The 21925-nt window shown below is 42.8% G+C and overlaps 1 protein-coding gene across 7 annotated transcripts in view; it reads right to left on the reverse strand.

The window, feature by feature from the left end:
- The window catches only part of foxp2 (forkhead box P2), a 104369-nt gene that overhangs the window by 11910 nt on the left and 70534 nt on the right, over positions 1 to 21925 (reverse strand). For 5 of the 7 annotated variants that reach the window (XM_044185868.1, XM_044185872.1, XM_044185869.1 and 2 more), the window contains 9 exons: positions 20444 to 20533; positions 18203 to 18392; positions 16695 to 16980; positions 14968 to 15072; positions 8683 to 8770; positions 6773 to 6856; positions 2321 to 2531; positions 1184 to 1287; positions 894 to 995 (listed from right to left, as the gene is read on the reverse strand). In XM_044185868.1, the coding sequence (XP_044041803.1) occupies positions 894 to 995; positions 1184 to 1287; positions 2321 to 2531; positions 6773 to 6856; positions 8683 to 8770; positions 14968 to 15072; positions 16695 to 16980; positions 18203 to 18392; positions 20444 to 20533 (1260 nt within the window). The remainder of the gene's footprint in view (positions 1 to 893; positions 996 to 1183; positions 1288 to 2320; positions 2532 to 6772; positions 6857 to 8682; positions 8771 to 14967; positions 15073 to 16694; positions 16981 to 18202; positions 18393 to 20443; positions 20534 to 21925) is intronic. The other 2 variants (XM_044185870.1, XM_044185871.1) reach the window with 2 other exon arrangements.

The raw sequence follows: 21925 nt of genomic DNA on the forward strand, positions 1-21925 counted from the left end.
TGCATACTGATGAGCGGCTGGTTGAGTTTTCCCTCCAGTCCTCTGTGCAGCCACAAAGGCTAAAGGCGGCTAACGAATGACATGCAGGGGCCACGGGATAAAACACTGAAGACACTGAAGCTCAGTGAGGCTTCTTTATCAGAGGGCACACACTTCTGGTTAAAACATGTGCTGCAGGAAAGACATTTTTTACCATCTTTGTGGAGGCAGACAGGACAATAAAGTTGTCGGGACAGATATACAAATGGGCCCTTTTGTGTGGGTAAATAAAGAGTGCTCCCTCCATGACAGGCCAATTCTCACTTTCCTCCCTGCTTTAGTTCCACATGAACACACCCTTAACCCCTCTCTTACACACAGTTTATATGTTTGTGTGTGTGTACATGTGTGTACTCCTGTATGCATGCATCTCTGGCCTACCCCCTTAACCAGCTCAGCTATCAGCTGTGTGAACAGGCAAACAGCCATCTTTCTTCCTAATTAACCAATGATATGCGAGAGAAGGTGGTTGCAGGAGTAGGAGGTGGGGTGTCTCTCTTAACAAAAGGTGCTGATGATGGAGAGGGTGCTGTATAATTAGTGCGTCAGAGCCCTCTCCCTTCCACGCCAGGCCTCCGCTATTAATTGCACCAAATTAGAAAACGATATCTGAGGCAGAATAATTCTTTCAGCTGTCATTTCCAAACAGAGAAGGCAGTATGGTGGAAAAAATAAATAAGAGGAAGAATGGGCTCTATTGAAGAGAAAGGGGAGAGGAGTACAAATCTCTCAGAGCTGAGTAAATATAAGCTTTCTTGAGGTTTTGTTACTTCCGTGAGAGGAAGGAGTGGTCTTTACTGTAAGAGAAGTGAAAGGGCACAGTGGGGTGAAGGGTGAGGGTTCATGAAGGTTACCTTCCAAGTTGCAGCATTGCGTCTGAAGTAGGCGAATGTGCGTGTGAACCAGCTGTAGATTTCATTAAGCGTTAACTGCATGTCGGCAGAGTCCATGATAGCCTGAAATTAGATGACATCAAATAATGGTTTACTAACGAGACCACGTAACACACACACACACACACACACACACACACACACACACACACACACACCAATGGATTGAGAGAGGAGAGAGAGAACTGCCATGATTCATGCAGCAATTAATTTTAATCTAATCAGGCAAAGTTAATTTATTTCCCACTCACCTGTCTTATGAGGGTTGCATAAGTAAATGGCGGTCTGACATCTGCGTTCTTATAAAACTCGTAGTTTGGGGCGATCTCTGGAAAAATAAATACTGTGTCACCACCTGAAATAATTGGTAAATTTTATTCCTTTAGGTATTGAATTTACTCAAGGTTTCATCAAATTACAAGGGGGGAGAAAGAAAGGGGAGAGAGGGGGAGGAAAAAGAGGGTGGGGTGGGGGTGGGGTTAGAAGGGGCACATCAAATCAGCATTTTCCATGTCTAACAAAATGCATTTTTAATTAATCTCTCTCGTGAGAGATCTTAAACACTAATACATCCATAAAATGAGATCCGTGTAGTTAGTTAGGGTGAAGTTGAATAATTTATGTCTTCACACTAAACACAGAGAGAGTAAATATAAACATCAAAGACGGACCGTTTAAAATGCAAAGCTTAATACATGGAATGTCTTAATGTAATAAATATAGTAATTTTTTTTACCATTATTTGAACTTAATTAACATTCATGTAATATTTATGCACAGAGGAAGTTCTTGTCTATTTACATATAGAGTGATTAAACACAGGCTTGCTTTTATAAACCCACCAGACATCACACATTGGTAAGACCAACAAGCCTCTGTGGTTGTGTGTGTGTGTGTGTGTGTCTGCACATGCATTACTGTGTGTGTTAAAAAAAGTACTAGAACACTGTTATATGTTGAACACTATTAGTAGTGCAGTACTCAGGGTTGAGGTATCACATGTAATTTGCAATTTCACCTTTATAATGTCATTGCATTTGAATGGAAATTCAGTTTAAAGGAAAAGAAAATCTGTGTTCAAGTCAACAAATTCTGAATTGAATTTGAATCAGAAAGTCAAATCAATGACACAAGTCAGAAACAGAATCAGAATATGAGATAAATTAACATTTAATACCCCAATGTCCCCAATCAGTGTGTGTGTGTGTGTGTGTGTGTGTGTGTGTGTGTGTGTGTGTGTGTGTGTGTGTGTGTGTCAGTGTCAAGGCTCATTTCACATTTATATTGCTTTTTTCTAGGGATTCACATTGCTTGAAAGTGAAATGTCTGCACTGACTGAACATATTTGTGTATCTGCGTGATGTGCAGTGCTGAGTAGTTGGTCCTACCTGACGACAGAGGCATGGAGTATTTGTCCGAGTGGCGCCTGCGCATGGCTCCCATACTGGGGACGTTTGCTCCTCCCAGTACTGATGGCACCTGGGGCATGGCAGCCATGGGTGTGATCGGTGCTGTGGGCGTGGTGGGTGTCTGAGGTAAGTTGGGGGGCGATGCTGAGGGCAAGTTCTTGGACATGGTGACGCTGGACACCAAGTTGAGCTAGGGTGGAGGAAGATAGAGCGCGGGGGGGAGAGTGGGAAAGAGACAGATACAAATATGTGGCATGGAGAGGGAGAGAGAGAGAGAGAGAGAGGAAGGCATTATTTTGTGGTTTCTCTGATAGAGCCGAGTGTCTGCGCTCCTCCTCTCTAACACAGCTGTGTTTCCACTAACAAGGCTCGTGGAGAGGAGCCAGCCCATCTCCACTAATTACAACCACCAAATTGTATCATAAGAATTCTAATTAGAGCACGCTGTTCAAGATTATCCAACGATCAGCCTCCGTGTTATCCCGGCCCCATCTCTCTTTATCTCTCTATTTATCACTCCCTCCCTCCCTCTTCTGTCTCCCACACTACAACCACCCATAATCCTTTTACACTGAAGCAATGGGCTGGTAAAACCTTGTTTGCTGTTTGTGTGAATAGATCGGCACGGGTTTTCTGCATGACATTATGTTCCACTTTGGTATGAAAGGGTGAACCGAAGTTACTATAGTGACTGTGGGGTTACTGCTGTGACCCTGATGACCCCAGCCAAAAATGCTGCTATTACAAGTGGAACCAATGAGTGGATTGTGCGGTGAGAGAATGTAATAATCCTATTAGATAAACCCAGTTGACAAGACTAATATTGATCACGGGTAAATACCAGGTCGTTGCTGTCCACAAAAAGACTTGGGTCTACTTCTGTGACGTCTTTCATAGCATTGTGCTGGCATGGATGATCTACTGTAATTCAATCAATTCTGTTTTCATTATTTAGTCGCCATTTTTTGGTCATGCTCTACAGTCATGTTCAAGCATTTTTGTGGTCAAGAAGAACTTATGGCTGAGAGGACTAGAGGTCCCGACAAATACATGTAAAACTGTTTCTATGAGTTAATATAACTATATCTTAACACTAACGTAACCCTGTAGTTACTATAGAAATCTGTGGCCCCCATTTTATACCAAATCCCAGAGGTTTTAGACCCATATAAAGCCTTTGTCATGAGCAAGTTTTACAGACTTGGTTTGGACAATTTATGTAGACTCATTCACACCAACAGCAAAATTTCTGGGTCACCACTTCAGTGTGAAAGAGGTTTAAGAGAGTAGCCACCTGGTTAGGACAGCCAGCAATGCAAAAGGTCATTGTATATAGTTAGTTATCAAGGCAAACTAAATTGCTGAACATGCAAAGCAAGTATTAATTTTCTTGACACTAAAAGCCTCACTAGAGTATGAGGATGTGGTCTAAATGACTTTGTGGATGGACACTTTTGATCATCATCAATCCAACTGGAAGTCATTATTACTCCATGAGAGATTACACTTATAGTTGATTTATCACCTCTAATCTGGTGAAACTTATATATAACAAGTAGAAGTGAAGTTCATATTCTTTCTCAGATTAAGGCTGAAAAGACACTTCCAGGGGAAAAAAACTCCCAGCATGGACAGTTATGGCGACTCCAGACACACTTGCATTCACTATCTTTCGCTCCTCCACTCATTCAACATTAGGGACCAGAGAGTGTTAGTCACCTCTGGCATGAATGCCAACCGTGCTCGCTAATCGTCCGGCTTTTCCACCACTTTTGCGTTTGCTTCCCAAATCTCATGTGAGAGGCTCTAACCGACTGGAAAATTCCTAACTGACCTTTTAGTCTCTGTGCTAATTTAGTTGGAATAGTAATGACATCGTTACATATTCAAACCAAATTGCCTTAATTGTGAGTCTACAAGTGGAATGCATCCATTGCGAGAGTTCGAATTAAAACAGACTTGAAAGATGGAAGGGAATGGGGGGCCAAAGGCACTGAGAGATAGAGGAGTGGGGCTGAGGAGAAGATATCAGCAGTCATTTGTGGCATGTGTTGATAAATACGATAAAATGTCAAGTTTGAGAGACTCCGGTGGATGTAGGGGTTTTCGAAAGATAATTATGTGCCCACTTAGCTGTAATGAGCTGCTACAGCGATGGGCTGGGACAAGGGCTAGTTGCATATACAGGTCTCTGCTGAGTATAGAGAGTGAGGATGAGAGTTGGGGGGTTATGGAAAGTATATACATATACATCTGTATCAATAGCTCTGATTGATCATATACAGCTAATTCTCAGAAATATCTACCTAAAACGGTGTAGTCCTTTGTTCTGTTAACTACTGTTTTTTGTTCTATTTGACAGACACTACACATACACACCACTAAAATCCAAATATTAATTTATATCTCTACCAGTAGTGGAGTCATGGAAGTATGTAATGTGCAAATGTGTGCCATTTAATTCATAGTGGCTGAGGTCATGCCAGTGTGGTATCTAATAATTGATTGTTCATTCCGTTTCCTGCTACATGCGCCCAAACCAGACACTGAACTGTGAAATACCAACTGCATTTTCCTCAAAAGGCAATTTGATAAAAACTCACATACAGTATGGCAGAAAACAGGCAAAATACACTTACTAAATTCAAAATAAATGTGTGCATATAGGCATGTCCTCTATATTTATAGTGTTGAAACATAATTTCCTGTCCTTTTTGCCACCTCTTCACCTACGAGACACAGCAACAAGCGTGACATATTTGCAGGCATGCAATCCCATTTTTTCAAAATAGAATTGATTACAGTCAAACGGAGGAGTGAGAGGGGAGTGAGCACACCTCTCGCTCATCTGAATACACACTCAAGGTTGGGGGAGGGAGGAGAGAGAGAGAGAGAGAGAGAGAGAGAGAGAGAGAGAGAGAGAGAGAGAGAGAGAGAGAGAGAGAGATCTTATTATTCAGAACTTGCAGCCTTGCTAACTTTGATTCTCATCCATCCATGGCATGGCCAAAAGGTAGCATTTAATGAAGTGCGATTCAGGGAATAAATGGGGTCATATTGGAGACAGTGCACCGGTGTCTTGTATTCGTCTGGCTTTGGTTGTCCGTGGGCTTCACTAATGAAAAAATAGGACTAGGATTTTCAGCCCTGATAGGCTAACACAGACTATTCATATTTAAAATGTCTCTGTTTCTATCCTGCAACTGTGATTCTACTGGGTGTAAATCCATGCTGCCATTTGAAATCCACCAACCATCTCTCTTTTGTTATGTCTATTCACGTTTTGCACAGAGGATACACACACATACGTGTTATTCCACACACCGAATCTTCATCTTACCTCCTGTTAAAAAATGGGGGAGCCTTAAAACTGAGGACTTAACTGTTCGTTTAAGAATTCTGTCTGAATTGCCCCCACCATCAAATGCAATTAGCTGCTCTTTCATGTGTGCTTTATGTAATGCAATACTTCATTAGCATCATTCATTCATATTCAGGCATGGATTATAGGCTGCAAATTCTTTATTGGGAGAGATGGAACCAAGCTGCTGGAGTTTTGAAGATTTAAAAAATGCTACAGAGAGAGAGAGAGAGAGAGAGAGAGAGAGAGAGAGAGATTGAATAATAAAAAGGGAGTTTGATTCCTGATGGAATTATGGGATAATTATGCTATCTTGTGATTATCTACATTCTATGATGAGAGGTGATGAGAAAAATTATTCTATTGAAAGTAGGCACTTACTAAGCAGCAGAAACACGCTAACAATGTTTTGCTCTCAAATAATTCAAAATGTCTAAAACTGGAAAGGAAATAATGTTTGCAAAAAATGTATCATCTTAATGTTAAATTCAAATACTGGTTGGGAGCAATGTATTTATAATCATTCAATCTAAAAGTAAAAGGCAAGAGAAAGAAAATGTAGAATGACATTTTTCTTCTTCAATGACCCCTTTCACACAATTTTGGATTTTTTTCTTCTGTAACCAATTTCAGCAGCACTGTGGGTATTTATGTCAACATCACACCATCTTCACCACTCAGCTGTAATTTTCAGGTGTTTGTTGTTAAAATGACATACCTTCTCCTCTCTCATTCCACTTTTGAGTGCTACTGCGGCCACCGAGCCAAACAGTCATCAGCAGCCAACAGGTTGTTTTGGCTATTATATCTATCACAAAGAAATGACCCTGCGTTTTAGCCAAGGACTCCACCGCTCTGCCATCTAATACACTTCCAAACTCTATTGTTCTCTCACAGCGCACAATACCTGATAAGAAGCAGATGTAACTCGGTATTACAAATCCCATTCCCCCTTTCATCTTTTGTCACTCACTCTCACAACTACCGGGTGGTTAAACTGTTCATTTTCTGTGTGGGGGCCTCATTCATAGCCAAGCTTGTTTACGGTAGCCAGAGCAATATGCACTCACTGGTTTTGGAGATGACTTGGGTTCCGAGGGCCGCATGTGCAAGTGGGCCATCATCGCCTGAAGACGCTCACGTTCTTTAGAAAGCTGTTAAGAGAGAAGAAGAAGAGAGTCCATTAGAATATATTAGAGTGGAGGAGAGGAGAGGAGAGGAGGAGAGGAGAGGAGAGGGATAGATAAAAGGATGAGAATAAAGAACATGAGACACAATATTGGGGTGGTAGAGTGAGAAGAAAGAAAAGGTTTGAAATAAACCAAACTGTTCTTTCTGCTGGTGATGTAAGGAGAATATGAGAGGCTGGGGGAAGGAGAGGGGAGAGGATGCAGACAGGTCAGGCAAAGCAAATAGCATTTCATCTTTTTGTCAATAGCAAAATTTAGGCCAGCGAGGCTCTGACAGTAACAAGCTAGTTGAGCCATAAATTAGGTGGTCCTGAGTGTCTGCTCAAAGTCCTGTGGACACTGTTAGGGGGATGGAGCGCAGCCAGCAGCTGCTGAGAGGTGAAGGGGTCTTACAAACAGGGTGCCAGGTGGCCCCGCCTCCCCGGTACAGTTAGTGGCCCCAGCCATCGCCTATCATCAATCTAATTCACAGGGAGTGACAGGGACTAGACCATGTGAAAGGCTCAACCCCCCCACGCCCTTAATACACACACACACACACACACACACAAGGTCCAAATGCACAGAGAAACAGACAAGCAAATAGGCGTACACACACACACACACACACACACACACACACACACACACAGAGGTGCACACATACACAGAGCTGGGCCTCATTACTAGTGACGGCTCTTGTGGAAAAAAAGAGGAAGAGAGGGATGGTGGAAGTAAGGAATGAAAGAAAAGGGACAAAAGAGAAGAGACAGGACAGACAACACAAGTGCACCACTGTAATTGGTCACACTGTAGCGCAAGCTTCAATAGCTTTGTGTTGCAATGAAAAACAAAACACAGAAAATTAATAAATAACATAAATCCTTTCTTCTATTATATATTTTTTTGCATGCCCCCCCCCGCCTAACAAGTAAATACAACTGTTTATCGGACCCAAAAATAACTGTGTGGGAGGAAATGCTTGGCTTCAAGCTGGCCTACGGACTCTGGTAGGAGGACAAACAAGAGATCCAACAAGTTACAATTGGGTATCTTTATAATGTACACCCTACACTTTTGCCATCATATTCCCATTACTAGTATTGATCCCACTGTATTAATAATAACTTTATAAATGGAGAACTGGTCAGCTCTGACCTAAAATACGCTACTGTGCTCTGGTTTCAACTGGCAGACTCAATATTTCCAGCTGGCACTTTGTTTGAGCCTAGTTTAAACATACATATCTATTTGTTTCTAAACGAAGAGGAGCGCTTGTCGGCAGTGCTGAGTAATAATGTTGCTCAATCAGCGCTCTCATTATCTAGCCAGCATGACTTCTTAATAAGGTCACGCTCCACCTACTGAAAATAGTTCCCTCCTTTTGAGCTTTCTTCAGGTGCAAAGTGCAGTTAATTAACACAGCAGACCGGGAGAGATGCGCTCGCTATTAATTGGAAAGAAAAAGAGGAAAAAAAGAAAGCAGAGAAAATAAAGCACACGCTTAATTCAATTAAAACAGCCATAATGGCTTTCGTTGTAAGGCTTGAGGATTCCTTTGTTTAGTGGCTTTGTTGAATTCAGCAGGTCCTGCTTGTCTGGAAGTATTAAGCAGACCACAATATGGCCTTTCTGTCGCTCACACAACTTTCAAAAAATAAAGTTTTGGCTGGATGATTAGTGACTTCAATGAGAAATTAGTTCACTATAGTAAAATGTGACAATGGTAAAACATTTACAATACATACAGCTTTGTTCCAACTCTGCACTGAGGTGTGTTTTTGCTCTTTATTACCTGGAAGAAAACTTACTTGTATTTCCAGCTGCTGTACGACTTGCATTTGGACTCTACACTGGGCTGTGCTCCGATCGTCGAGGGCATGTTCACTGTTTAGGTGCCTGGAGGTGGAGGGAGGGAGGGACAGACAGATAGACAGACAGATAGACAGAGAGAGATGTTACACACCAACTTTAAAATCTATCAAATATGTCAAAGCTAGCAGAAGATAGCAAATTATATTCATTTTCACCATGATCAAAATTGTGGAGGATGATAATTACAGTATCAACTTCACCACTGTTTCATTTTAATGATAATATTTCTATACTGGGACAATTATCTATAGGATCCTCTTAGGAACCATTGTTCCACTCTGAAATGAGGTAATTAGAAGTAACATGACGGTGTGTGGTGCTATGTTTAACATGACAATAGGCCTGCGTCAGTTTAGATGGCTAACTTCAGTGCCACCCTGAGCGCTGCTTTCTGCAGAGAATAAAAGATGCTAGCCCAGCAGAACGGCTTTGTCTACTTCGTTTACCGAAAACAATACACACAATTTAACACCAGCAACATTTGACACACAAAAGCAGCTCTTCAACTGAAGGTGCATTATCCAGCAGCAGACATATTAAATGTATCTGGTGTGTTCGCCTCATTAGAAGAAAAAGGCAGCCAGACAGCCATAACAGTCAATGAGGGTTTTTGTCTTCATTGGATTTCGTCTGTAGGACACAAAAGAGCCTCACCATTAAGATAGACCTTTATTCCTGGTAAAGCACACATACGCAGACATACACACACACAAATATGGTGGCAAAAAGGGGTTTCTAAAGTGTTGTGATGCAGGGTAATGAGCCTCTATCTAAATGATCATTGGTGACAAACTCACAAAGCAAGCTTTGAGGAGGCATGCTTATGAAATGCCAGAGCTGCCACTTTATCTCCAGTAATTATAGGTTAGCTTGCAGACCCTTCAATGATCATTTACAGCACTGCCTCCAGTGCATTAGAGGGAGTACAAAATCTCTCTCTCTGGCTTTCACTTTATCTAACACACACACACACACACACACACACACACACACACACACACACACATACACACACTCACACACACACACACACACACACACACACACTCACATACATTATCACGAACTTGCACAAACACTGATTGGTACACAAAAAGTGCACACACACACACACACACACACACACACACACACACACACACACACACAATGATACACAAACACACATAAATACACACTCCCACCATATATTCCTGTATTCTCTCCCAAACCCCTAACTTCTTGTTTATCTGCAATGTGCAAAACAAGCGCTCACTGAGCCGGTTTCTCTTGGCCTGCCAATCAAAAGCTGAATAGAACATTTGTAATCACAATAGCTCTGTACCTTTCAATTACACTTCGCACATTTAAAACCATTCCATCTCATCCCTGCTTATACTTTTGTAACCATTTCAGGTCTAATGCTCAGAAATTTTTCATTATAAATCAAGAATGAGGTAGCATTAAAAAAAGGAGGGGTGGGGAGTGGGATGGATGAAGGATAACCGCAGAGAGGGGAGGGACGAACTGGTGGATTTCTCCAGCCCTGTGCCTAATTGCTGTTTCAGAATGCGCATGCAAAAAGGGGGCATTACATTAATCATTTAATCATGTCCCTCGCAGGATGAGGGAACTAATGTTGCAAATACCCTTTTCATTTCACTGCCCATAATGCTATCTTATGCACTTGATGTATGGCGTGTGTCATGAATTACAGCTGCTTCAAAAGCACAGAGCAGGCTGCTCGCTGTCCCTGAAGATACCTCATTACAAAAAAAGAGAGGGGGGAAAATCTTTATTAAGTTTGCCTCTCATCGACAAGCAGCTTGTTTTTCTTTTATTTCGTCAATGTGTGTGTGTGTTTGCGTGCGATTGTGCTAAGGCCGCTCGAATGCCCTCCAGCCAGTTATTTTCTTACACATACACACCTTCCACCACTGGCCAGTTAGCAAGGCGATTACAGGCAGATTACTACATGCATTTATGAAATATTCAAATGGCAGCATGTCCTACTCTGCATTAATAATGCCACACAAAGACAAAAGGGGGGGGGGGCACAAACGGGTGGACAGAAAACAATAATGAAAGAATACCTTTTTTACTGAGATGTGAGCAAAAAAGCACTTTGTCTTTCTCTCCTCTCTGAGCTATAAACTGTCTTCTCTAATTACATGAAAATCCCTTTACTCTTATTTCATCTCCTTCCAAGCCCTTCTCTTTTTCTGTATTCATAAGAAAATTGTCATTACACTGTAGCTCTGATCTTTGCTGTCTTTTGGTTGCCTCTAATTATAAACAAATCTAAATAATTTGTAGGTGAAAATGAGAGAACAACATTAGGAGGAAATAGAAACAGAAAAATAAGAGTCAGAGCGACTCATCTTAATTGTAGCATCCAGGTGTAATCTTTTAAACCTAGAGAGGTGGAGGATACGTGTCTCACTGTCAGGCCTGGCTGGCTACTCTTTATGTTGACTGTTCATGCCTCATTTTAGAGGAACATTGATTTCTGCCTTGAAGAGGGAATTACTCATGTGATGAAGGCCTTGTGAGAACAGGGAAGAAAGGATGGAGATGGAGATTGAGATTGAGAGATGTAGCAAAGGTAGAGAAATCAGAGCAAATAAAGAGACAAAGAGACTGATAAATAGAGGGTGAGGGGGAGGGAGAGGTGAGACACAGCCATTTTTTTTTCAACCCCCAGATAAAGATTTCTTTTTCAATGAATACTGCAGTTTCTCTCTTCTCTTAAAGAGAAGGGAACAAGACATCTCAAAGGTTTTTCCCCACAGCTGTGTATATGAATATGTATAGGCCATCAACTTCCACTAAGGGCCCAATAATAAATCTACTCAAGCCAGCATATATGGATGATACACTTCTGCTAATTGTTTGTGTGTATTATCAGGGGCTACAAAAGGCCCAGCAGAGAACAGCAAGTTAGGCCCTCTAACTAATGTATACACACATATACAAAGAGAAGAAGCATACACACAGCCATATGTAACTACACATGTACTGCACACCTACTAGCATGCATAAACAAGCACATATATACATACACACAGACACTCTCCCCATGGTGGTGGTGGGTAAGTAATGCCCTCCGTTTTAAAAGGTCTTGTCATAGTGCAGCAGAGATGTGGAAGGGTAGAGGGGAGCTCAGCTATCCAGGGGCCAGGGGCCTGTCTGCCTGCCTCCATAGTGTGTGTATGTGTGTGTGTGTGTGTACATTATATAGAGACGAAGACACTTGGCTGCTGCCTTGTGGGTTTAATTAGCAGTGGGTTACAGACACCAACTTTCAGGTTAGCGGCTGAGCTTGCCATTTTAACATGGAGCCTGCCTTCTTGCCAGTAATAAGGAGAGCCGAGTGGTGACAGAGTGTAGAAGAGTTAAGTGTGTGTGCGTGGTGGGAGCAAGTATCTGTTTATGTGTAGATAGACTTGATCTTATTGAGGTGGGAGGACATTGATATATGAGGTGAAAGGCCAGTTTGGGGGGGGGGGACAAGACGTGTATATATTGAAGAACATCAGACTGGCTATGATAATCAAGTTGTTGGGGTTTCTTTAAGCTGAGAGAACTGTGAAATCAGGGGTGATTTAAATCAGCAAGTGTAGTGGTCTATACAAAAACCGCAGTATGTAAGAACAAGGTTTTGTACAGACAAATATGGATTTCTAACTATACAAATGACACATGTAAAGTGGCTAAATGTTCAAGCATTAATTGCATTTTCTACTACTTGTGTTTACCATGAAGGCTCCCCACAAAAATAGCTCCAGCGCATGCGCTAATAGCATTAATGTTTCTCTCTCTTTCTCGTGTAACTAACACAAATACACACACACACACACACAAACCCCAACACCCACCACTCAAGAAACATCCCCAGTAATATTATTTCATTTTGAACTTCAGAGAGCTAATTCAGGGTGCCAGCCACCTCACGGCTACCTTTTCCAGGTGAGAACACTTAAAAGCACACTGAAGAGCTATTAAATGCTGATCTTGACAAGTTTCTTCATGCAACAAAACAATAGATGACTAAACGTGTCACCGCCACTGAGCTGAGCTCCTGCAGAGAGCTAGGAGACGCCAGTTTGACTTGCACCCCGCCTCCCCGCACACGTAACCCACACCCAACTACCACAATCTAAACTGTCATCTAAATCTGACACCCGCTTTATGTAACCCCGTTTAAACTGTGCCTGTGTGTGTGCATGTGCACATCGTGTGTGTGTGTGTAGCCGACTGGCATCTCCGGAAACATAAAAGGACTCCCTCTGACACCGACAATCACTGCTCCAAGGCACGCCACCGAGCAGCCATCTTTGTTCTGATGACGAGTCTGCCTTCTTTGTTGGTGCCTGTTTTCATGTGCTGGCTGGGTTACAGTATAGAGCCAGCCTCTGACTTGCAGGGATGTGTGTGTGTGTGGGGGGGGCATAACCAAGACACTGTTCTGTTTTGTAGCAGCCAATGTTCTGGCAAGCGTTCTTACAAAACTGTCTGCCAACCTGTGTTCTCACTTTCAAGTTTGAAATCTACCTGTTTTCTCTCTCAGTTTGTCTTTACAACCATGCATCCTTTTGCATTGGCTTACCAGCTTAACGGATTCACAGGTACATATAGCTTTATACAGTGCATCTGCCCCTCACCCAAATAACCAGCTAAGCTACCTAGACACAGTATCCATAGAGCACACAGACTTAGGTTTTGTTTGTGTGTGAACAGAGCGTACAGTGCAGAGGGATAGACTGATGTCTTCTTTAAGTAAGTGTACTGAGGTGATAGGACAAGATATCAGGAAACCTGCTAATCCGATACAGGCATGCCTTCTCACACACACATTTGTTCCCAAGCTGCAAGGCAAACTCTTCTACCTGGTAGAAGAGATTGTAGCCCACGTTGGACAACGCATTGCACACAGCAAACTGGCTTTTCATAAGCATGGCTTCTAAACTTATACTAGATGATGCCTACGGATGTGCGGTGTCTGCTGTAGAAAACTGATATTGACATGTATGTGGCACATTTTCCACAGGGGATAAGCAAACACACTTGTCAGGCTATACTTTATAATAATAACGTAATAAATATTCACCTCCGATTCACTTAAATCCATCGCTGTCAATTATGGTTCCTTTGAGTGTATTGTATGCGTTGATAGAGTGTGAAAATCCAGCTTAATGTCATGTCTGGCTATGTCTTTCAAAGACTGGTAAACACTGTGTTTTTTAGTCATTTAATTTCACAGATACACCTTTTAGCTTTAATTCACAAGCTGCTGTAGAATTAGTAAAAGCCTGACCTAAATCCTATAGCAGCTCCCCATGGGTGGACTAGTTTCTTGTATCGGTAAATTTCTTAGCTTTCTGCAACTTATTACAGTCACTACTGTAGAGAAATGCATAATTTGGAAAATACGCCGGAACAATGTCCTGATTTCAAGAGTTTATGCGAATTCACATGGACATTTACAGCCCGTGAAAAACACTCGCCAGATCGTTATTTCACAGTTAATTACAAATCTAATTAGAATATTCAAATTAAAGCTTTCCCTTTCTTTTCTTCTCTGTGTGAGAGCAGGGAGCTAGGGAAAGAGTGATAGTGAGAGAGAGAGAGAGAGAGAGAGAGAGAGAGTAAGTGGGAGAGAGCAAGAGAGAGAGGAAGGAGAGTGGCAATGTGATAACCTGTAATCGGCAGTGCTGCAAACACCTTCTTCCTTTGATGTCCCCCCACTAACATCCTGGCAACAAAGCCGGCCAATTACAAATGAGCTAATTAACTAAATTGTTGATGGAGCATGAAGAGTTCATTCGCTCTGGCGCCTGCACCATGACAACAGTGAATGGGGGCCTTTTGTTGTGGAGGTAAGTGTGCGGCCGTGCGAGTTGCCATTAGCTTTTGACGCTTTTTCACAAACCTATCAGGCCCTTCCACGCCAGGAAGGAGATTTGTTATGGATCAGAGTTGGTTTGAATCCTGTGCTGCTAAAGCTGAACCCTGTCAACTGGCTGTCTGGAAGGTCAAAATGTGCTCTTTGAAAGGCAGTGATGTTTTCTTTGTTAGGCCCCTCTATACCCACAGAAAGGAGGTGCTGTGGTGTAGGGGGTAACTTTTGTGTGTTTCTGAATAAAATAGATATTAGCTTCTTGTACGGACACACTATATCCCACATGGTGTTAACAGGGAGAGGTGAGGTTTAACATCTATGTCATAGAGCACGTTCTTACTTCAAAAACTGTCCGAAGTCCTCGCAGATGTTCTCACAGCCGGGCCACTTACACACACCATGACCGTACAGGGGGTGGGTCCCTCCACTTTCTTCATGTAGTGAACTGAAGATAGAGCAAAAAAAAAAAAAAAAAAAAAAAAAAAAAAAAAGAGAGAAAACTAACTATTCATCTCCAGTCAATCTAAATAATCACAATATGCAACTACATAGAGACAGAGTAGACTAATGCGTGAGTTCAGCTAACATCCCCCAATGGAAATCTAGAGTGAGCTGTAGCTTTGTCTCCACCGCAGCCACCAACCCATCTTGTAAAGCTATTAAGGGGAGGAGGGGTGGACACTTTCAAGTAAACATTAAAAATCCAGACAGCCATATAATTTTCATCAGGAGATTAATACTCTGTGTAACTTATGTTCTTTGAGGACAAGGGGAGCAGGGGTGCTCTGGCGTTTTTCAAATGGCACCCAAATAAGTTACGACCCTGCCTAGACAGCACATCCTATTAAAGATGACAGTTTAACCTTTAGGCTTGGCACCGGTGTGTGCGTCTGTCTCTGTGTGAAAATGTGAACGGGGTGCATTGCGTACATGTGTGTTTGTCTGCATGTAGGTTATGCCTGTGCATGCATGTGTGTGGTCGATGACTATGTGCATGCATGCCTATGTGTGTGGCCCATGAATATGTGTGTGTGTGTGTGTGTGTGTGTGTGTGTTAGTGCTGGCAGAGCTCACACTGTGTTTTACAGAGGGGCTTTCCCCACATCGATCCGTGGCATGTTAGTAAGCAGTGCTCCTGACAATACTCCTTGTTCGATCATTATGAGACACCACACACCCCTCGGGACACAGGCAGATAAAAAGTATTTTTTTTCCTTTATTCCTTCTCTTCTCATTCCCTCCCTACCTCTCTCTTTCTCTCAGTCTGTCTTCTAACGGTATCTTTTTCAAGCCTCCTTTTAGTACTACTGGAGAGATAGCATCTACTTTAAACCAATTACACAGCACTTCCACCTCCAGTGTGAGTCTCTACCAAGCATCCACACAGACATACACACACATTGTTACCCTAAGTCCTTATTATAATATCGCCCAAGAAAAGCCTTTGAATAATGCATGGGCCAGATAGGCAGATACGTGAACAGTCAGTGTTTTGGTGCTGGGTGCATTTATAAAAGACGCCATCACAAGGATAAACATCTTGGAAACGCCACTCAAGGCATCATGTATTCTGTTTACATGACAAGCAAGCAAGGAAGGTAATTTTCAAAAGAGAAAAAAAGAGAGAAAGCACTAAATACTTAATGTACAAGGAGGTTACCTTGTCTTGCCTGCCAGAGAGGCTTGTTGTAAGAGTGCTTGCCTGCATGGCTTCCTCTCCCTGCTTTTGATATCTGTGTGCAAGCTAAGTGCGTTCAGTGGCACACGTGGTCCCCTGGGAGAACAAGGCTCTTATTTTTTGAATATTACCAAGACACTAATAAACTATTGAACAAATAAACAAAACATCATGTTTCCCTGTTGTAACAATGCTGTTATTTTAAACGAGGACAAATACTCAGGATGGGAGTGCAAAGTTCTGATGTGTTCCTACATTGAATCATGGCACAAAAACAACAAGCTTGTGTGACGGGTAGCAAACATGCCACTGTAAACTTTTCATCTTCTCTGCCTTTTCCCGTGGTGCTATATCAAAAAGGTGGGTGGATGTCATTTCAATTCTTTTACCTCTCTCGCTCCCTTTCCCGTTCCCTTTCCCTCTCTCTTCTGTGGTTGAGGACGGGGGACTGTCCGTTGGCGATGGAATGGTGAGAGATGGGCGGCGATGCTTTGGCGGGATTGGAGGAGGAGGTAGTTGAAGAAGAGTTGTTGGTGGAGAGGTCTAAACCGCCGCCACCCCCGCCGTTGCCAGTGCCACTGCTGTTGTGTTTGATGCCGTTGTCCTCCATGCCATGACCGCCGCCTCCGGTCACATCCTTCCACAACTGCTGGAGCTCTGCGGGGCTCAGGCCAGCTAGAGAAATCAAGAGGGAGAGAAAAAAGAGAAAAGACAGGGAAACAAAGACAGAAAGGAGAGCAGGGAAAGAAAGAGAAGGAGGAAGTGACAATTCAACTTAATGTATACAGTATATTGTGTCAATACGGCTGCTCAACTAAATGCAAACCCTAGTATCCAGTGTGAGACAAAAGCTGAAGCCATAATGTGAACTTTATTCAACAGCCAGAAAAGTTGTATAAAGCTGCATGACTCAAGGCCTTCCCCTCAGTGAGTGACTATCATCCTGTGCTGCTTCACTGCAGACCTGAGTTTGAACTCATACTGTACTTATCAAGTCTCAAAGATTTGTGTGTTTTCAATTAGGAAGAACTATAAAACATTGATTACAGTGAATGTGTGCATGTTCCATCTGAGGTAAACAAGCTTTGTCCACTGCTTGTTTTGAGCTTGGCAACTAATTAGGCAATATTCACTCCTTTGATTTCTTTCTTACATCTCTCTGCCTGTTGTTTTTTGTCTCCGCCATTTTGGTGATAAACAACAAACATAGGTGTTTACTTGGCTCAGTAGAAGAAAATGGAGCCTGCTCTCCTCTCTCGCTCTGTCCTTTTATTCTTCTCTTTCTCCTCTCCCTGGCTCTCAGTGAAGGCAGTAAACAACAACAACAACAACAACAACAACCGGGGAAGGAAGGAGGGGAGGTTGGGGAGCGGGGGAATAGAAACAGAGATGGAAAAACAACAAACACAAACATAGGCAGAGCAGAGCTGAGAGAGAAAAGAGGTAGACACAGAGAGCCACAATCAGACAAGAAGAGAGAGAAAGAGAAAGAATGGAAGACTAAACAAAATGCTCATGTGGAGAGTGAGGGACAAAGTGGATGGCAGAAGAGCATACCAATGAGGGGAAGGCAGACAGACAGACATACTTAAGAGATAATACAGGGGGGGGGGACACAGGTGCATACCAATGAGAGAAACAAAAGACAAGCAGGATGGAAAGACAGAAGAGGAGTGGGACAGATGGGCTTGGAGATGTACGATGGAAATCTAACAGCAGGAAGGGACAATGACAGTGACAAAAGCAGACAGTTAACACCTGCAGACAAAACACAGGAAGCATGTGACCACCACTGTTGCAAGTCACGTGCTCGAGATCAACACGACTGCATTCCCTTCTCCCTCTTCCTCCCACTGCCTCTCCTCTTTCCCCCCTCCTCCGGTCCTCCTCCTCTTACCTGGCTGGGGCAGGGTTTGTCCGGGCAGGGCGGCTTGACCGGGAGCGGGCCCGGGCAGCGAGAGCAGGCCCTGCCGCTGCATGTTGAGCAGGTGCTGCTGCTGCTGGAGCTGCTGCATCTGCAGGAGCTGCTGCTGGAAGACGAGCTGCTGGGCGGCCAGCTGCTGCTGCTGCTGCTGCTGCTGCTGTTGCTATAGAGAGGAGGAGGAGAGGAGCAAGAGAGGAGAGGAGAGGAGAGGAGAGGAGGGAGGGAAAATTACAGACGAATTAACAACTGAGAGAGAGGGAGAGAAGACTGAGCGGTGTTTGTGCTGTGTGTGTGGAGAGTCTGCACTCACTCGCCTCTGCCGTGACCTTAGCTATACCTCTCTGCCTCTTCTTCTGTCTCTCTGCGCTCACTTAGTCTTCCCTCCTGTTTTTTGGGCTGTACCACAGTGCTGTTGCCTTCTCCTCTCTTTGTGTGTGTTCATGTCTGTGAGCACACACACACACACACACACAAACAGACACAAAGCTGTGCTGATACACCAGCTCTCAAGCCTGTCAGTGTATGTGGCTTGTGATTGTGTATGATACTAAGCCTTTGGTATAATCCCCCATCCCACAACCCCCTCCACCACCCCTGATAGTTAATTGTGTCGCTTTCACTGATGGTCTGTTACTGCTTATGTGGCCAGAGGGAGCTGGGAGAATGAGAGATTTACAGCATCACGTGCGTGTGAATGCATAGACACAAGTGCAAACACACACACACATGCACATTGCCTGCCTCCCCCCCTTCCACCCCCTCGCTGCCTCACAGAGTTGTTTATTGCTGGGCCAGACAGGCGATTGCGTAAGCCCTGTGCAAAACAACAACAAAAAACAACAACAAAACGAAAAACATCAAACTCAGTCACCGCGGCAAAACAAGTCCGAGAGGAAGTGAATTTTAGGGAGAGACGCTGGAATATCATAAATGCCTATTACTAAATTATGAAACACACAGAAAGTCAGGTAATAACTGACTATAAGTGCACAATATTAGATTTGATGGAATATATTCAGTCTTTCTAGTCTGTCATGTCAAAAGAGGGGATGCATGCAGGTAATGTTTTAACCGTGATTTTGATGTTTTTCAGCTTTTCTCCTCTCCTCTGCACATACATGTGTATGTGCATACAGCATGGAGGCATGGAGGCATGGAGGTGGAGGGATGGGGAGTAAAACTTGTGATGCGCTCACTGGAAAACAGGCTGCATAATGGAGTGATGGAGGGAGGCCGTTTGTACACACCCTCCGCCCCCAAGAGAAATAAGGCAGCAATTTCTATTCCATATTTGATGGCGGGGCCCCTGAAAAACTCTATTCACAAATCCAAACAGAAACAAAGCCGCCGGGAGGTCAGTTGCGGCTTCCTGTAGGGGCAGCATAATGGGCTGCTTGAGGAGACAGCGAGAGGTGCAACACAGAGAGAGAAAGAAAAAAGAAAGACGAGAGTGTGTGTGTGTTTATGTGATACCTTTTTTTCTGATCAATTTAACTGCTTCGACGCATGCAGTATTGCTTGGATGTGGCCCTGGACTGCCTCTCAGGGTTCAGCGCCGTGTGACACTCCAACACGGCTACGCAAATGTGGCTAAGGCTGTCATGCTCATCTCCTCTTCTATGATAGCCAAAGAGAACGAGACAGAGCCATGTCTGTCGACCGGCTGCCTGTCATTGTGATTTATGAGCATCGTACAGTGTAACTTTAGCGGCGGTGCGTGTGTTTGCATGTGTTTGTACGCCCACAGAAACAGTTCATTAACGAGATGGACCCAGGAACCTTTGTCTCTGGTCTCCTTTCTATAAATCACTGAGTGTGTGTCAGTATTTGTGCATGCATAGTATGTGTGAACGTCACTTGAAACAGTTTATTAATGGAGTCAGCGCCTCTCCCTACTGTGTGAAGGTAGCAGGAACCGTTGCAAAAGTATAGTTGGCGTGGTGTGTTTGTGTGTGTGTGTGTGTGTGTGTGTTTGGGGGTTCATCTTATTACCAATAACAAATGAACCAGTTGATTTTGTTCAATTACAAAACAAGAAATCTGTCATCTGAAAAGTGCAAGAATGAGAATGGATTTACAGACTTCACTTTAAACATGTATTTACAATCATATGTTCCCTCATTTGTACTTATTTAAGACTTTCCTTTTTTAATCATCAACTGTGTAGAATAATCGCAGGTATCAAGTGTGAGTGTGTGCATGTGGTGCACCTACCTCTTTAACCTGTTTGCCAGGGTGTTGCTGTTGGAGAAGCTGCAGATGAAGCTGCTCCTGTTGTTTCTTATAAAACTCCTGCAGGTGTTGCTGTACACACACACACACACACACACAGGATAAGAGTGAGTAAATACATGTTTGTCTACGGACACATCTCTACATTGTCTCATATATAACCTTAAATAGGGATGCTGTATTCATAGGCTATAAAGATCTATTTGATTTGTTTTCAGTGGTCTAAATGATAACTGATGTACAACTAATTCAAATTAATTTACTTGCAAAACCCCTCAAAGTAGATCAACTACAATTAACTAGACATTTTCTCTTAATCTTGCCAGCACTTCTTCAGCTGTATCTCACATGTTGGTTATGCAGAAACTGTTACACATTAAAATAAAAGTTTCTACTGTTTTTGGCATTTGTATCCTAACTGTCTTTCACAGTCCTCTCCATATGGACTTTTAATAGTCCCACAGTTCTGCAGGGGGCAACAATTCATCATATTAACTACGCATTTGGCAGCCAGAGTGCACTGGCTTCCTTCGGAGTAGCTGAAATAAACAGAATAAACCCTGTCAGGAACAGGTTCCCTACATTGAACTGATTCCTTTAACACACACACTGTGACAGCTATTTAGATGATGATTTTAGTTTTATTTCATGTAATCTTCAGATGGCTTTTTGGCCTGGAAGACAAGTCCATGAAGCAGGCCAGTGGAATGCATGGTCCAGTTCTCTGCTAACTGCCATAGAAAATATCCACATGATTTCACAGACATTAATATTAAAAATGAATGGGAGCCCTTGGAGCAATTGCAACATGTTTTGTAGTCTATTCCATCTATTCCAGTCTATTCCTTGCTGTAGTCACTTAATCAACATAAATCAACAATAGATCTTCACTCCATGCTGACTGAAGACAGGTTTTGACTCTGTGATTCCTGTTGATTTACAGATGCTTAAGGTTGTGTATGACAGATTCCATTCAAGATGATAAACTTTGCTATTTTAAGACTAACCATGAAATCCTTATAGTACTGTACAAACAATATGTAAAACAAAAATGTAAGTGTAAAATTAAAGTGCCTTTAGTTGCTGTGAAAAAGGCAGTGCAAAGGCACGCCACTGTACTGAAACCAAAGTCTGAGCGCTCTTAATAAAGAGGAATAATCAGAATGACTGACATTCTTAATTAAACAATTCTCTTTCCCTTAATCAAATCTATGAATGAGAAATGCATTTCAACTCTGACACGAGACTGTGCCAAGTGTGTGCTTTCTCAAGCTGATTCCAAATATTACATCATCCATCACCTATCATTCAGCTTCTGGTGTTCAGCCCAACTGTGCCCTACTCTCTCAGTCCCTGATGGATGCTTGTCAGGGAATTGAACCAGCAACACACTAGAGACAGTTAATTAGAGGCGACAAGTACATCAATTTCAGATTCCTCTTGGTAAGCGTGTCAAGGACACAG

The sequence above is a fragment of the Siniperca chuatsi genome, linkage group LG23, assembly GCF_020085105.1.
Source record: "Siniperca chuatsi isolate FFG_IHB_CAS linkage group LG23, ASM2008510v1, whole genome shotgun sequence".
NCBI classification, from domain to species: Eukaryota; Metazoa; Chordata; class Actinopteri; order Centrarchiformes; family Sinipercidae; genus Siniperca; species Siniperca chuatsi.